This window comes from Artemia franciscana, chromosome 10 (assembly GCF_032884065.1).
Source record: "Artemia franciscana chromosome 10, ASM3288406v1, whole genome shotgun sequence".
Lineage (NCBI taxonomy): Eukaryota > Metazoa > Arthropoda > Branchiopoda > Anostraca > Artemiidae > Artemia > Artemia franciscana.
The window spans coordinates 15,598,992-15,617,611 of NC_088872.1; the positions used below are offsets into that span (position 1 = coordinate 15,598,992).

General features: G+C 35.2%; 1 protein-coding gene across 2 annotated transcripts in view; it reads left to right on the forward strand.

Moving 5' to 3' along the window:
- Nucleotides 1-231: 231 nt before the first annotated feature.
- Nucleotides 232-18,620, forward strand: part of LOC136031833 (protein daughter of sevenless-like) — a 35,289-nt gene continuing 16,900 nt past the window's right edge. For both annotated transcript variants that reach the window (XM_065711661.1, XM_065711662.1), the window contains exons 1-3: nt 232-405; nt 11,603-11,731; nt 15,041-15,215. In XM_065711661.1, coding sequence (XP_065567733.1) covers nt 322-405; nt 11,603-11,731; nt 15,041-15,215 — 388 coding nt within the window. In that variant the 5' untranslated portion in view covers nt 232-321. The remainder of the gene's footprint in view (nt 406-11,602; nt 11,732-15,040; nt 15,216-18,620) is intronic.

The window sequence follows — 18,620 nt, forward strand, 5'->3', positions numbered from 1 at the left end:
AATAGACTTGACTTACTTGACAGAAAACTTCACCGCGAGAGCGATTCTACGGTATTTCTTACTCTTCTATTTTTGAAGGTAAAAAGAAGTTCTGAGATCGTCGATCACATATTAACTAATATATCCTATCACTTTACTATTAATAATAAGCAGGTTGATCAATAGCGCTGTGTCGAATTGACTTGTTTGAGAGGCACCTACCCCATACTAGTGAAAGTTCTTTTTCGCTTTAAATCATGTAACTGAAGAAATAAAAGAAAATTCTTTCAGCAAAGGGGTTAATTTAGAATGACATTTATGTATAGCTAACCCAAGGAAAGAATGTTAGAAGACAGAGAGATTGTAAATGTTGTTTATCAAGGCTGGCTAATAAAATCACCACCAATGAAGAGACTTTGGCGAGCTGTGAGTTACAACCTGTTTTTCTTTTCATAGCCTAGCCTATCCTGAACAAATAGGGTAGTGGGGATTAGAACTGAAAAAATTGTTAGGTTAGGAAAATGAAAGGTAAAATTCTAGCTGAGTAACTTCTTGCTATCTCAGAAAAGTGTTAGGCAAGAAAATGAAACTTTCAGGGATGAAAATGAAACTTTCAGGGATGGGTCTACAGGCTAAAATATATCCTGGGTAGATAGCCTACTTTAAAGTACCCACCTCCACCCCTTCTCCCTTTAGAGAGCCCTGAAATTCACCTATGACAGGTCTATATGTATTGAAATTTTGACAAAACAACATTTTACCTTAATTTTCAGTTCCAAGTTGCTTTTTCTCTGCCTTTAGTTCTGAAAATGTAGTTTCTGTTATTCGAGTAGAATTCTGAGCCATATCAATATTTTTTTCAAAATTTAGGAATTATATTGACAAAAAAACAATTAGATAATATATCAAAATATATTAGGAAATATATAGGCTATATTAGCCGAAATGAAACTTTCAGGGATGGGTCTACAGGCTGAAGTATGTCCCAGGAAGGTATTTGAAGTACTTACCTCCTCTCCCTCTCCCTCTAGAGGGTCCTGACCTTTGATACCTTTAAAAATATGTGTGTTATGAAAGTGAAACCTTGCAAAATAGATCTTCTGCTTGAATGAAGTAGGCTACAACAAAATTGTTTTCAGCTTCACTACTTTGTTCAATCCCAATTTATAAGGTTTTAAAGATATGTGAATATATTTCCTAAATTTTGAAAAAAAATATTGATATTACCTTACCTTAAATTACCTTAAATTGCAGCTTGGAGCAATATAAGGATTTTTCCTTGTAGAAACTCCAGAGTTGATAACACATGACACTTGACTAGTGGTTTGATGTTGCTGATTTGAGTGCTTCCCAGTTATAATTCCATTCTTTTTTTGACCATTTGTTGTCAAGATGGTTCTTAAAGCTGTCTGTGGTTTCGGCAGCAATGATATCTGGCAGTAATTTGTTCCAGAGGTTGGCAACACAGTTGGTAAGAAAATGGGCATGTTGCTGCTTTGAGGAGAAATGCCTGGATAATTTCAAGTTTTGTCCCCTTGTACAAGAATCCTGAGACACCAGTGGAAGAAGACCAGGAACTGCCTTTGAATTAATAAGTTTATGAACCAGAATGGCATCACCCTGTCTTCTTCTATAAACCAGAGATGGGAGTTTCAGCTTGCATAGCCTTGTAGGGTAAGGGAGCTCATGCAGTCCACTCACCATCTTAGTAGCTCTTCTCTGGACATCTTCAAGAATTTTAGCATCTTTTTGAAAAAAGGGGATGCAAGGACCCTGCCTGTCTCAAGCCTTGGCCAAACAAGTCCTTTATACAAAAGGCTCAGAATTTTAGGAGAATAGGAGGAAATTGTTCTTTTTATGAGCCCTAGTGATGAGCTAGCTGATGCTGCTGCCTTCTTTGCATGAGTGCTAAATTTAAGATCATTGTCAACAATTACTCCTAGGTCACGTTCTTCCAACACTGGAGAAAGGAGCTGACTGTAAAGAGAGTAAGTTGTATTGATATTCTTGTGCCCAAAGTGTAAAACATGACATTTTGACACATTGAAAGTGAGTAGCCAAGATTTCGCCCACATGCTAAGGAGATCAAGGTCATTTTGAAGTTGGGAAGTATCTTCAAGAGTGCTAGCTGCACCAATTACCTTGGAATCATCAGCATATAACATCATCCTGCTTTTAAGCACTAGAGGAGCATCATTTATGAAAATATTGAACATGATGAGGCCAGGAACACCACCCTGTGGAACCCCACTTATAACATTCTGAGAGGAGGATAGTATAGGATTGCCATCTGCATCAAACAGTCTTACATGCTGAACACAATTCCTCAAGAAATCCATAATAAGAATTTTTTCCTCCAAACCAATAGATTGTAGCTTAAGCTCAAGTCTCCTATGACAAACTTTGTCAAATGCTTTTGAAAAATCAAGGAGGATCATGTCAACAGGGATTCCCAACTCCAGTAGTTTTGTAATATAGTCATATGACTCAAGCAGATTAGTGTCAACTGATCTGTTGCATTGGAAACCATGTTGAGAGCTGTTAAGAAGATGATTCTGATCAAGATGCTCAATAACTGCTTTGTTGACAATACATTCAAGAAGCTTAACAACAACAGAGGTAATACTAATAGGCTGGTAATTTTCCACAGAATCTTTCCTTCCCTTTTTGTGAATGGGGGTAATATATGCCACTTTCCACTCAGCAGGATGCTTTGAGCTATCAAGAGATAGTCTAAAGAGTTTTGAGAGTGGGTATACTATTTCTGTTCTGCCCTCATGCAAGAGACAGGGGTGGAGGCCATCTGGCCCTGTAGATTTATTTACATCCAACAAAGCTAGCTGTTTCATAACAGACTCCTCAGTCAGCTCAAGAGATGGCATTGGTTGAGTAACAATATATGAGGGGGGAGCTGGGAGCTTACTAGCAGTTTCTGATGTAAAAGCTGATGCAAATTGGTTATTTAGGATCTTGGCTTTAATAGATGGGTCTGAAACTGTCTGACCATGATGAGTCAAATCAGGGACAGAGTGCCTGTTTTGACATTTAACAGAAGCATACTGCCAAAACAGCTTGGGATTATTTTTTATATTTTCAGCTAACCTTTCTTCATGTCTCTTCTTCAGTTGTTTGATGGAATTGGTGGCCTCATTCTGTGCCTTTTGATACTTCTGATATTTTGCATCTGTTTTCTTTTTTTTGAAGTGTTTCCAGGTTCGATTCTTCCTATTCAGTAGTTTGCTAGTTAGACAAGCCATGAAGGGTATTGTTTTTGCCTGTCTCCTCCAAAGTGTTCTAGTGTGAGCTTTTTCAAAAACTAGCAATACAGCTTTGAATTTCTGCCAAGATTCTTTGATATCTGAAGTGAATATGGTATTGCAATCAAAGTCAGCAAGTCTCTCAGAGATACGCCTGTAATCAATAACTTTGTGTTGTTTAGGAAGAGGTTGCATAGTAGACAAGCACAATTCTGTGAGGATATGGCTCAGAATTCTACTCAAATAACAGGAACTGCATTTCCAGAACTGAAGACAGAGAAAAAGCAACTGCAGTAAAATTCTAGTTGATTGGCTTTTGGCTATCTCAGAAAGGGGTTATGTTAGGAAAATGAAACTTTTAGGGATGGGTTTAAAGGCCTAAATATGTCCCAGGAAGGTATTCTGAAGTACCCACCTCTACTCCAGAGAGCCAAAAGCTCTCTGTAATTACTCCTCTTCAGTTCAAAACAGACAAGTATTATAGGATTGCTGTACTATCTTTGTTTCTAAAGTTAATATTTAACTCTGTTTGAATTGTGGAACTAAATTTAGATTATTTTACATTTTTAAATTAAAAACCTTGTTCTTAGTTTGATTTTTATCTTTTGCCAATTGTTGTATGTAGTTTTTTCAATTTTCATCAATTTATTTTTGTGCTTTTTATGTATTTGATAAATAAACTTTTGCATTATGCATTAATTCTAGTATATAGAGAAGAAAAGTTGCTTGCCCTGACCCCTGATACCCTACCACTTGACTGCAGTTGTCTTTGGTGCTACATTTAATAATGATCATTCATTTAGCCCACATGTGAAGAACCTTGTAAAAAAGGGCTACTATGCACTGCAATCTTTAACCACTCTGCAATGATTTGGGTTTCCTATAAAGCAATTAATGCTTACATTACATGCTATGTATGCCCTTTGCTAGAATACAAATGCCCAGTTTGGGGACCACAAGTGCATCACATTGACTACCTCAATGACAAAATTGAAACAGTGCAAAAGAGCCTTAAAAATCATCCTTATAAAACACATGTACTATTTGATTTGTAATTATGAATATTCCATGATTTTGAGGAATAAACACCATTCCCTACTAGCTTTTGCTGCTGCAGTCAACCAAAACCACACGCCACAGGAGCAGGCCTGAATCAGTGCACTGCAGAAGGAATTGAATTGTTTCACTACTTAATTTTTTTCTTTTTTGATTTACTAGTTAAGGGATAAATCATTCTTAGTGCTTAGTATATTGTAAACAGTAGCCTAGTGTAAATTAGTTGCAGCACTAGTCATAACTACAATAGCTATCCTTATTAAATGATTCTTGTTTTATATTTTTCATGTTTCTTTTGTATTGATTTCAATTTTTGGGTTGACTTATTGTTTTTCTCTTTACAAGATTAGTACATAATAACAAAAGCCTTTTAGAAATTTATCAGAAAGCCTTTTTCTGGGATGACATCCCATTTAGAATAATTTCCCAGGAAGTATTCTTGTAAATTATGTAGAATGAGTTTCAACCATTTTGTGCAATAAATTAAAAAAATCCAAATTGTAAACCAAATTATCAAATTCAAAATTATAATTGTCATTGCTGGCAGTAGGGCTCCTACAAAAAAGAATGGGCCTCTCCCTTGGTAAAATTCTAGCTATGTCTGTCAGAAAGGGGGAAATATCTCACCTTGTGTGTCATGTTTTCAACCTAAAATCTGTGTTCCATCTGCTAGAAGTTGATCATTTAGGTAGTAATGTTAATAATTAGGCAGTGTCAATCCCAAGTAGTACAATAGTCCCAAAAGCTGAGATGCAACTTATATTCATCTAGATAGCTTAATTAGCCATGTTGTTGACCCCTTTGGAAGTGAGGCTCCATTTGTAATAAGAAAGTTTACTAATATTGATATTCAGTTAATACACCCTTCAGACTTAGCATTCTGAACTAACTTTAGCCAACTCTGCTGCCTCATCTTAGAGGCAAACTTCAGTTTCCTCTTGTATTAGTTTCTCATAATGGTTGCAGCAGTACCTGCAATGTAGTAAAGAGCATACCACAGCCCATAGTAACAAAAAGTTGAATCAGGAATGGTACTTTTTTTTGGTTAATCTTAAAAAGTAAGAGTTTATTGCAAAAACAAATTTATTTTGATTTCAAAGAAGAGCCTGAAATCCCTTGAAAATAGTGTCAGATCAAAATAAAAAGTGCAGCATTGGAATCATTATGGTCAAAAATCTTTGGTAGGACAATTACAGTCCACCACCAAGGAAAATTGCTTTTTTGCATGGAAGGCACTGACGTGTCTCCTTTTTTTCTTCTTTTTGTTCACCAGGGCTAGCAAATAACCAGAACATCATTGAGAGATGTTTAATTGCTCATTTGAAAATGAATTAAAGTTGCCAATGCCTTTTTTAAGTGACCAATACATTGGAGACTAACTATCCCCCTCCCTAAAAGCCCCTTCCCTGAAAGCTATCCAATCAAAATTTGGAATAGCCATTTTGTTCAACGTAGTTCAAAGGTCCACTATCTATGGTTTTGGTGATGAAAGACCCTCTTTAGTCCTTGGGGAAAGGGCTGTATTGGTATCAGACATATTGATATCATATGTATCAGTATGGGTGTATTGATTGGTATCCCAAGTATATTAGACAGACTTTTAATGGCTCATATAAAAGATATTGCTCTTATCTCCTTCCTATAAATTCCAACCTCTGCGAGTTCCAAATGGCACTAAAAACAACACTTTTGGTAAGCTAGATCTGTTGGCCTACCAGAACTTTTTAGAGTAATGTTTAATGGCTCATTTGAAAGATATTGCTCATATCTTTTTTTTTTATCAATTCTACCATCCACAAGTGTGATACAGCACTGAGAACAACACTTTTGGTGTCACTTTTTAAGTAGAAAAGCTCAGGAGTATAAAACAATATCATTATTGTAATATTTATGGCCAAAAACCCTTAACTGGAGGTTTTCAAGATCACCTATATGTTTCTCCTCAAGCCCCCTTAATAAGCTACACAATTAAGGTACAAACACCAATATATACAATTAAATTATTAGAGGTGCGGTTTTGTTAATATAGTGTTGGCTTGAACTTAAGAGTGTCTTGCTTTCTATTCCTGCTTGCTTGTTTTTTTTTTTAGTCACAGTCTTGTCCCTTTTATCTGGTCATTTTCAGATAGTTTCATTTTTTTTCTAAATGTTACGTGCTCATTTTTTAAAGCATATCTTGGGAAGGTATTTTCACAAGTACTCTGCTTCAAAAGGGAATTGAAGTCATCCAGTTCATTGTTTGCAACAATACTCTTAGTAGTTCACTAAATCCATACCAAGGACAAATGGTGTAATTTTGCCAAATCCTGTGGGGGAGGGGGTAAAAGTTGGAGCCAATTTTATCAAATCAAGGAAAAATGATAGACAAAATTGAAAAACAAGCCATATAGTTAAAGATATACTGTAGAAAACTGGCTTCTTTTTAGTGGATGCTTGAATCAAACAGGCTTATCTTAGTTTTGATAACATTTTTAAAGAAACTATATTTCAGCGGGGGGGGGGGGGGGTAAACTGGGGTCTGGGGGAAAATGAGGTCTGGGAGGGGCAGTTGCCACTCTGCCCTATAGCAAATTGCACAACTGGCCCCAACCCCTTGCCACTTAGTGGTTGGAGAAGTTTAGGCATGTGGTTCTGGAACTACTCAAAGTTGTATATTAAAAAAAGGATTAGTTAATATTATACTTACTTATTCTAATTATTTACTTGACAATTCCACTATAGTATTTTTTCCACACATAAAATTATGCATCCAAAGAGAAAGAAAGACAAATGAAAACAGTTCTGTAGGAGACTTTCCCAGGTAATTCTTCCCAAAATTTTGAAATAAAAACAAACTTAGTTTATAATACCATTTATCATACTTACCCAAGAAATGATTTTTTTTTTTTTGGAATTTTGATTCAATTTTAAGTATTGAGTAGCTTTTCTATATAAGGACAGGTCAGATAAATTCCTAAACCTAAAGAAACATTTCTGTTGAGCTAGCAAAATTTTCCATAAACGTGTCAGTGTGCAAACTTGTTAACCTTTTGTTGAAGCTAGTTAACTAGTTAGTTAATCTACTTTAGGTTAAAACCTCCCAGTTTAGTTAGTTTAACCAGTTAAACTAGTTAACCTTTTTTGTTAAAGCTACTTGCCTAGAGTTAGTTTCTCAAGTGCTGCTAAATTCAATTTTTTAAACAAAGAATTAAAGATCTATTTCTTTTTTTTTTAATTGCAAAAAGAAATGACACTATATTTTGATTTTTCTTTCCACTCTAAACTTATTTTTTCCTTCAATTCTTGTATAGGTTCTTTGTTCAGCTCCTTAATAAGGGTTGAGGTGTCTTATCTCCCCTTGATTGGAGGTGATTAGAAATTATATAAAAGAATAAGTTTTCAATTGAAACTAAGGAGCAATATTAAAACTTAAAACAAACAGAAATTATTCTGTATAAATACAAAAGATCATGGCAGCATTGTATTAAATTCTAATCAAAGACGAGCAAAGATTAATTTAAAAAACAATTTTTTTTCTGAGGGAAGCAATGAGCAAAGTTGAAACTTAAAATGAACAAAATGATTACTTCCCTGCCTTTCTAACATATATCAATAAAACTAATGCAAATCAATCAACTGGTGATATTTCCCTATGTTTGTTGGACTACAGGGAACTAGCAGTTTACTGAAAATGCAAGACAATATAGGAATTTTGGTATGGTAAATGTAAACCATTTAAGGCCTTCAATGAGTATTAAAAAAAAAAAAAAAAAAAAAAAAAAAAAAAAAAAAAAAAAAAAAAAAAAAAAAAAAAAATTCAAGGGAATTAAAGAGCAAAGTTGAAACTTAAAACAAACAAAAATTATCACTTCCCAGCCTATCTAACATAGGATTACAGAGAACTAGCAGTTTACTGAAAACACAAAACAATATATGAGTTCCGGTATGGTAATGTAAATCATCTAAGGACACTTTTAAAAGTATAAGAGCAAAGTATTTTTAGATTGTTGTTTTATTTTCTGTTTAATTCGGCACCACTTCTGCACTATGAGATCAGTTCAATGATTGACTGTTGTTTTGGATCTGAAAAGGACATTTTATGATTTTTTTTTTGTAGACAAGCTTGAAGTGAAGGAGTCTTATTAGTATTATGACTACAGACTTGCTTTAGAATTTGGGTCACAACTTAGAATTTTCTGTTTTTTAAGAGAGAAATAATTGGATTTCCAGAGTTCATATTAAGGTTGATTGTATGCTGTTTAATGCATTTGAGCATTTTATTTTTATGCCTAAGTTTTTAAGATAATTTTAATTGTATACTAAAAGTTACTGATAGCACAGCTCCTGTGACACTATGCAAAGCGTTATAGATTAGTTTGTTGTTGTGATTCTACGTATTTACTTTTGGTTCCTGAATCAATATTCTTGTTTTTATACTTGGCTTTTGTGGCTTTAGTAAAGCGCTAGTTTCCTGTAATCCTACAAACCTAGGGAAATATCACCAGCTGATCTATTTGCACTAGTTTTATCGATGTATGTTAGATAAGCTGGGAGGTAATAATTTTTGTTTGTTTCAACTTTGCTCTTTACTTCCCTTGAAAGACTTTGTTTTTTTAAATTAATACTCATTGAAGGCCATCAAGCCAAATCTGTCAAAAACGTAACGTACAGCTATGTTTGGTACTTATGAGCTTGGAAGGTGTTGGCCTATTTTCTTGTAATTTCTATACCTGATATGAACATTCAGTCCTTTGGATAGTGGATAAGTCAGTATGATTTGTATGTAGTAATCAATGAACAAGCCCCAGATGGAAAAACCGAACTTCTGAACTCAATCTTGTACAAAAAAGACAAGAAGTACTTCCCAGCAAAGACTGTTTACAAGTCCTCCTCTGATCACCCATGGATCACTATTGGAATCAAGGGTCTTTATAAAACAGCAATTGCAAACTCATGATAAAGGTTTGTGCAACAAAGTTGTTGCCCTCTACTGCAAAGCCAAGAAATTGTTTGCAGCAAACCATGTTGATCCATGTCTGTTTACCAACTAAAAAAAAGGGCCCAATTCAGTAAAGATGCTGACCGACAAAACCTGAAACCCTCACTTACAGATTCTCAAAGACAACAACTCTTGTTTGAAAGCATCAGAGGTGAATAGTTTTTTCACTGGTATATGACCACTTTCCCAAGTTTTACCAGACAAGAACTTGCAACCGTTCTCGGAAACTTTAGGCAGTGCAGAAAGCAGCCGCTAGTAGAGCCTTTTCAAATTGCTCATCAAGTACTTCAATTAAAACCCAAGAGCTTGTTCTGTCCTGGCAAAACCTCTGTGAGACTTTTTCACACATTTGCTCTGTTTGTAGCAACTCCTCTAGCAAGTATCCTTAATCTGTGCCTGATCCTCCACAAATTTTCAAATACTTGGAAGAAGTCATACATTAAAGTGATGCCTAAGAAATCATCTTCTAAATCGTTCACTGATTTGAGACCAATTTCTCTAACCCCATATATGGTGAAAGTTACAGAGACGTTCATTTCAAGGCTACTTTTGAATGACATAGAGCTGCAGATAGATCCTTATTAATATGGATGCCTTTGTGGCTCCAACACCTCATTGTATCTTGTCAGGCTGTATGATGATATTCTATCTTGGCTATGGAAGGGTAAATCTTTCATAGATCTTGCCTTTACCAACTATAGGAAAGCATTTGACTTGATCAGACACCTTGTTGCTCTTGAAAACTTTTAAGTGCAAAACCTATTGCTTTTAGTTGCTGACTCTTGTCTGACTTTGAACAATGTTTCTTTGCCTTGAACAGAAATGACATGAACTTTTCATCTCTTCCTATTGCCTATGTTGCCCCTCAAGGTACTAAATTTGCTTGTATTGTTTTCCTGGCTGTCATAGACTACATCCTTCATTCCTTCAAGGATAGATACCAATTCGTGGACGATTTACCATTCCTACTGAAATATGTGCTTTATTAATATTATTAATATTATTCCTACTGAAAGAAGGAGACTTTACTGTACTTAAGTTTGACCCTAACATTACTAGCATGCTTTGTCCCGATTGTGAACTTGTAAGTCTCACCCTGTATGAAATGGAGCACAAGATGATGAGGCTGAATTGTCTAGAAATAGATTTCCAAGAGCCAGTACCCCTCTTCTAGCCTGTAAACAGTGAAAAGATACTGGGCGCTACCTTCTCAACTGATTGCAGATTCAACAACCATGTGAATGAGCTAGTCCTCAAAGACTATGCTGCCCTGCAATCACTTGTTACAATGGAAAGATTCAGTTTCAGTAGGAAGCCAATAAAACTGGCCTACATAACTTACATTCTGCCTGTAGAATATACCTGTCCTGTTTGGGGCCCAAATGTCCATATAAGCTCCAGGCTAAGCCTGAGGCCATTCAAATATATGCTTGTAAAATTATGATGAGAAAAAGTTATACTTCCTATAAAAAGGCCCTTGAACTACTGGGACTTGAGTTTCTCCACAACCGCTGTCAAAATCCTATAATCAAATTAGAATGATTCATTCCAAGAAGCTCAAAACATAGGCATATCCTCCCCCCGAATTCAGCCCTGAACACACTCACCAGAAGACAAAATAAGCTGGAACCAGTTTATGGCCACACAATGTGGTATCATCATTCTTTTGTGCCCTTTTTCACAGATCTGTTTGACAGCATAAAATAATAATAGTTTGTGTTTGTGCAATTTCTATGTACCTTATTAACAGCTCACTTTTAGTGCCTCTTAGTGCTATGTTGAGTTTGCCAATATATATGTCTATGTTTGTTTGATTATTTGTAATATATCCCAAAACTTCGTATTTTTATAACCTCACTTGCCTGTTTATGTGTGTATTTAAATTGTGCCTTAAAATACACCCTAATCATGTTTTTGACTTCCTGGAGCAAATATCTGGCATCTTGTCCCTCTTTAGGCTTGGAATTGTATACATTGTGTGCATTTCATTAAGCAATTAAAAGTACTTCTTTTTGTAAATCCAAACTAATTGAAAACTGCTAATGGAATATTGCTACTCAAATTATTTTAAACAGACTAGACCATACTTAACAAATAAGATAAAAAAAATTTCAAGAATCTCTCATTAAATTAAATTTATTCCATCTATTGCTATAGTCACTGTTGAAATATGTCTCTGAGCTTCTGTACATAATTAAAGGTGCTCTTTTTTCACAGAGTGATTTTTTTGTGTAATATTTAGCTTCCCTTTTCATGTCATTAAAGCTAAAAGTCGCATGCATTTAACTATACATGTTTCTACTGTTGTAATTATATGTAACTTATTTTATAGAAATGGAGACGAAGGTTTTTCCGACTGAGAGATTCTGGGGAACTTCCTGGACAGTATGTACTTGAATATTTTGCTGATAAAAACTGCAAAAAGCTCAAAGGGCAAATTGACTTAGATCAACTTGACCAGGTATTGTTCAAGCCGTTTGTTTACGTGTTAAACCACAAATATTTCATCTTTTCATTTTGTATGTACTCCATTGTGAAATTTCCATTTTCCTTTTTGGGAAATAGGCTAAATATTTTATGGTGTGTTGTGCCCAGTTTGTTGTGCTTTTTATGTAAAAAAGAAAATCAATACTTTCAAAGTTTGTTTGCCAAGTCACTAATAATCATTTGATTCTTAAACAAATAAAGGGGTGACATAGCTTTCAAATGGCAATCAATAAGCGTATATTATTGATTATATTATAGTAAACCAAAGACTGGTAGGATCAATACAAGGTACTAGGGTATATAGGAGTACTGTTATTGATGTTAAAAGTAAAGATCACCATCTAGTAATATCTAGGGTAACCACTTCCAGGGAAGTTATGATGTTGGTGGACTCCAGAATGAGAATCTGAGAGAAACTTTGCAGGAACAGTTAAATACTAAACTTGAGAGTTTGAAATTTGACAATATGGAAGATGGTTGGAGTAATTTTAGAAAAGCAATTTGTGAAGTTGCTGAAGGTGTCTTAGGGAAAAAAGTTAGGACTGCAGCTAGTAATATTAGTGAAAAAGCTTTATGTTTGATAGAGAGGAGAAAGGGTTTGTACAAGAATTATCTGAGTGATAGATCATATGAAAACAAAAGTAATGAAAAGAAAGTGGAGAAAGAATTAAAATATGTACTAAGGAGGTGCCAAGTGGAGGCCATGGATAAAATTGCCGAGGATCTGGAAGATGGAGCTAGACGGCACACTAGTAAAATATTGTACTGGCATGTTAATAAATTGAGAGGGAGTAGTCAATCCGGACTTGACCCAGTTAAAGATAGGAACAGGGCTACAATTAGTGATAAGGAAAGATTTAAAAAGATATGGGCAGAACATTTTGAGAATTTGGTAAACCAAGATAGAGTTGCTAGAAAACACATAGAGGAAAATGAAAAAGTTTGTGATACCTTGGATGTGAAGGAAGATTTGTTTTCAGGAAGAATTAGCAAAAGTTCTAAAAGGATTAAAAAATAATAAGGCTCCAGGTGCTTATATTGTGGTAAATGAGTTTCTTAAATATGGTGGTTCTGAGGTTAGAAACAAGCTACTGAAGATTATGAATATGATTTTTGAAAAAGGGGAAGTACCTAACGATTTTAGGAAAACCTTAGTTACACCACTTAACTCTGTTGGTAGCAAATTTCTTAGTAATATGATACTTTTTAGACTGATAGATGCTGTACATAAAGTTTTAAAAGAAGAATAGTGAGGTTTTAGAAAAAGTAGAGGGTGTGTTGACCAAGTTTTCACTCTTTGGTTAATAATTGAAAAGTGCCTTAGTTGTCAAACACCTTTGTTCCTCAGTTTTGTAGGTTATGAGCAAGCGTTCGATTCTGTTGATAGAAGAACTTTAGCAAAGGTCTTATCCTTGTATAGTATACCAGACAAATGCATTAAATTGATTAGTGCTATGTACGAAAATAACAATGCTGTGGTTAAGGTAGGAAATTGGGCGAGCAGCTGGTTTTGTATTAAATCAGGAGTTAAGCAGGGTTGTGTTCTATCCCCCTTTATATGCATCATTTTGATGGACTTCGTCTTAAGGAGCACAGCAAATGCAATGAGAGACCACAGAATTAAATGGAGAGGAAAAACTCTCCTGGACTTAGATTAAACGTTATAAAGGAAAGTTTGGGCAAAATGAATGAACTGGGCAAAATGACTGAGGTTTTGCAAGTTCAGGGTGCTAGAATAGGTTTGAAAATTGATGTTAAGAAGACTAAATCACTAAGGCTAGGAATAAAATGGACAGCTTCACTTACCTTGGTGGTATTGTTAGTAAAGACGATGGGAGCAGTGAAGATATCAAAAGTAGAATAGCCAAGGCCCAGGGTGTGTTTTAATCACAGTTAAAAAAAAAAAGTTTGGCAGTATAGGAAGATAAGTCTGCAAACCAAGATTAGAATATTGGAAGCTATAGTGATGTCAGTAGTCAAATATGGCTCTGAAGCATGGGTGCTCTGAAAAGCGGATGGAGATTTGCTAGATCTTTTCCAAAGAAATTGCCTACCCATATTGTTCTGCGTACTCGGCTGACTGACGATATTTCAAACAGCAGGCTGTAAGAAAAATGTTGTTCAATCCCGCTTTCCAAGTCTATAATGAAAGAAAGGTTGAGATGGGTAGGGCACGTTCTGCGGATGAAGGATGACAAATTGCCGAAGATTGTCCTTTTCGGCTAACCGTCTAGGGCTAAACGGAAAGCAAGTCGTTGACGTGTGGGGTGGGAGGATGACATAAAGAAAACTTTAAAGGAAATGGGAAACTTCCTAGGAGGTGTAAAGAGGGAGGCTTTGAATAGACTGGGATGTAGGAGGAGCGTGCTTAGCTGTGTTGGCCTCAGGTGGCTTTGTGCTGCGGTGAGTTATTAGTAGTAGTAGTAGTAGTATTGTGCCCTTGGGTTCTTAAACTTGCCCACTTTGTTCAGGTGAAGACACTGTCTATTAATGGAATTTTCAACATTGCCAGACGAGGCACAATTATCTATTCTGCCACCTCAAGGACGATCAGTAGAATTACCAGGTATCAGAACAAAATACAACCCGTAAAGCCTTGTACTGGTAGATTTACGAACTCCTTCGTGCTTATTTCATTAGTAGATTTACCAAGTGACGTTTTTCTTGTGTGTGTTTTTTTTTCGATTGTAAAAGTAGCATAATTCAACATTTAATGAGCTCTGTGATATCTATTTGAATAAACGAATACAGATGAATATTATTTTGCTCATGTGTGCAGCTTATAAGGTATTTTTCGTTTTATAGAGTTTATATACAACGATTTATCATTTTTTTTTTAAGCAATGAGAGTTGATATTTAAAATAAATAAAAAATTCTAATATGAACATCCGCTTTTTGGAGTAATTTATTTTGTTATTGTTCAGTGGATGGGGTTCTTAGGCTTTCTTTTGCGCAGATTCTAAGAATATATGAGCATAACTGTGAAAACGAGACACGAAATCAGCAATAACAAAATTTTAGAAAATACCAAATACTTTAAACCTACCCCTACAAGAGTCTTTTAAATTTTACCTCTTCGTTTATATCTTTTCACCTTTTAAATTTTACCTCTCCTTCACTCTCTCTCTCCCTGCACTTCCTAATCTGTAAACATAAATTCTCATTGCCTGTAGCAGCCTACTTGTAACTTTCGCCCCCTTTTGCTTTTCCGTATTTAGTATTCATTAATATTTATTTTTGCTACAAGCGAACTGCTTTCCATTATTAATCTTTCTTCTGTAGTGTGACTCGGGCCTTTCATTAAAAGACAGCAAACATCAGTATGAGTTTATGTTTGACCTGCAAACTGCCAAGCGTGTGTATTATCTTGCTGCTGAAACTGAAGAAGAAATGAATAAATGGGTAGAGTACATCTGTCAAGTTTGTCGACTAAAAATGTTTCCACAAGATGGTGAAGGTAACGTTTTTTTTTTAGTATAAAATTTTTTTATTCAAATTTGTTTCTCCTTTTTTTTCATACATGTTCGGTGCAGGCAGGTGGTTCTTAACCTTTTTGAAAATAAGCAATAAACTGTGATTTTATTTTTTGCAAGTAATACTTAAATTGCTATTACTGTACTTTGACGCCAAGCTTTACAATCTAGGATGTAGTAAAAAAAGAGACAAGCCAGGAAAAAAAGCTCCATTTTTGAAGAAAGGCAAAAAAAGAGAGAGAGGAAAGAAAATGTAAACTATCTAATGGGTGTGGTCCCCCCCCCCCTATTTCGACATGTTACGCCATGAAAAGAATAATATGTCAACATCAAATGACGCAGTTTAAAAAAAAATTAAATGATGTATTGTTAGTGGAAGATATTTCCTTTTTACTGATTAAAATCACATCCATAATGTGCATCGTATTGGTTTCGTAATGTAACTATTTGAGTTTTGCATTTGAATTTCGAGAAATCTCTTGAAATTATTGTACTGTGTGACTATGTGTAGGAAAATTTGAGTGTGGAGGTGCAACAGAAAAAAACAAAAATAAGTATAAGGAGCTCATTTTTATTCTTTATTTTGATGCAAGCACTACAGACTAGACTGTGCTGCTCCGCACCCTACCTAGAGGTGCTGTGTACGGGAAACGGTTGTACCTCACCCCCGAGCTAAGTTTGCTAGTATGGAAAAATAAAGCTGCACGTACTGTGATCTTGCCTCGTTTCTTCATATTTTACCGGCTTAGTTTTTTTTTACGTTTTACTATATTTGAGTAGGAGCATGTCTATATTTTCGAAGTGACGAGGGAATAGATGTAGTCCCGGTAAGAAAGGTAATAGTAGGAGTAGCACCAGTGCCAGATGCTTTCTGAAAATATAAAAAAAAATTTATGTAGGCTAGATGTTTCTACTAATGACAACTCACTACCTCACCAAGCTGTCTGAGGCCATCATAGCTGCGCATGCTCTTCCACCACCCAAATGCATTCAAAGCACCGCTCTTTAATCCTTCCCATGAAGTTTAACCACTCCTATTAAGTCCTTTAAATCCCTTCTTATTAACTCTTTCTACCCATTCAGTGACGACCTGGCTTTCGTGGACCACAGATTGCCAAAGGGCACAATCTTTAGAAATTTGTTATCCTTCATTTCCAAAGCATGAACCAATCACCTTTACCTTTCTTTAGCCCTAGAAAGTGGATTGAATCAGTTTTTCTTTTGGCTAATTGGTATACGGTGAGTCAAACGGCGACCATTATTTTGACAATTCCTCCAGAAAGGGTTTGACAAATTTCTTTTGCCCTTCGGAGCGTCCATGCTTCAAAGCTCTGCTTGACCACTGTCATTACTGTTTACAACAGTTTACGTAGACTTGTCTTTCTATTTTTCAGAATAAATTTCAAATGCAAAAAGAACTGAGCTCCTACTCTAATTTTTACATCTTTAATGCATCTATAATTTTTGTTAACAATACTACCAAAGGTACGCGTAGCTATCTTGTTGACTGATTTTCACGCTACCTTAAATCACGCTATTCACCTTCATTTATCCATAGTCTAAGCGACTTAGTCTTTTTGACATTAATTTTCAAGCCTATTCTTGCACACTGAACTCTGGAAACCTCAAAAAATTCATTTATTTTAGTAACATTTTTATCTAGGATGCTCAAATCATCTGCTTAATTCAAATTGAGGAGAGTTTTACCCTCCCATTTAATCCTGTGCTCTCCCATTGCCTTTACTTTGGTCGTTAGGACAAAATCCACCAAAATAATCCATATAAACGAGGATTGGACACGACCCTGCTTAACTCCTGATTCCATACCGAATCACCTACTAACCTCACCTCCTATCTTAACCAGCGATTCCGATTATCTTAGCACCGATTATTTTAGTGTACTTATCTGGTATGCCATACAAGGATAGGACTTCAACTAAAGTTTTTTGCTGAAATTTTTTAACTAAATCCTTCTTCTGAACCAAATATCTGTTCTTAAATCTATAAAAACGAGAGCACAAATGTTTGAAAATTTGGTCGACGCATCCCCTATCTTCCTTGTTCACACTGTTCTTCTCTTAAAATTTTATCTACTATATCTCTCAGTCTAATAAGTATCCTCATGCTAAGTAATTTGCTTTCTATGAAAATCACATTAATACCTCTGTGATTACCACACTTACTCTTACAACCTTCGTTATAATAGGGCTTAATTAAAGTTTTGTAAAATAAATAGGTACTTCCCTTTCTTCAAAAAGATTATTCATAATATTGAATAATTTACCCCTAACTATATTCCAACCACATTTAAAAACTTATTTTACCACGCTATCAGCACGTGAGGTTTTATTCTTTTACAGTCCTTTTAGCACTGCCTCTAGCCCCTCACAAAATAAATCTTGCTTCACTTCCAAATTTTCAATTTTTTTTAAATTGTTTTCCTTTCCATTCATTGTACACATCATTCCTTACAAATTTTTGATGGTTTGACTCAGTACCAAATTCTTCATATCTTTTTGACACTTTCCTTATCACTAATAGAGGCACCGTTCCTATCTTTAACCGGACCAAGCCAGAATGACTACTTACTTTCTATAAAGCAAATTTCCAAAAGTTTCAAATTTTAATTTTAGACTGTTAATCTTTAATTAAAAAATTTAATTAATCTTTAATCTAAAATTAGAATCTTTAATTTTAATTAAGATTTGTTAGAATTAGTTAATCTCTAGTAAATAGCATTTGATGATTGGAATGAGCAGTTAAATTTGGATTAGTTCAGCTAAGGTGCAGTGTGTCTTCTGCGCAGTTGACAGAAGTTTGGAAGATAAGTATGTGGACTGAGATTTGAGCAATGAAATTGTTTTATTGTAGTCAAGCGTGGACGCTTCCAGAGGAATAATCTAAGGATAGTTGTAGGTACTCGTTTGCCTGACTGTACATCAGGCTAGAAGCTGCGTGATAAATGTGGCCCACTTTCTGGGCTGTAATGGATGAAAGATTAAGCTCCTTCCATTTCGTTCTGCTTCCATCTCGGCGTGGGTCTTAAAATAAACAATTGTTTATTCTGCCCTTCGTTTATTGTAGTGACAATAGACGACTGCATTGCTGCCATCTATGTGTGTTTTACTAAACTTCTTTTTTTCATTGTCAATTATGTCCGTCGCAGTACTATCTTATATACCTCTTCAATCCATTAAAATAAACAGCTGATAAAAAGGTCAAGTGTGTCCCGGGGCTAAAAGGCCGCCCGAATCGACAATGCGTAACATAACGCCAAAGTGTATTAAAGCAGAGGTAGCTAAAATTTTTAAATATTGGAATGTTACCTGAAATTAAATTCTGTTTACAATTAAAGATAATCTACAGTTTTTAACTGCACACATAATTTT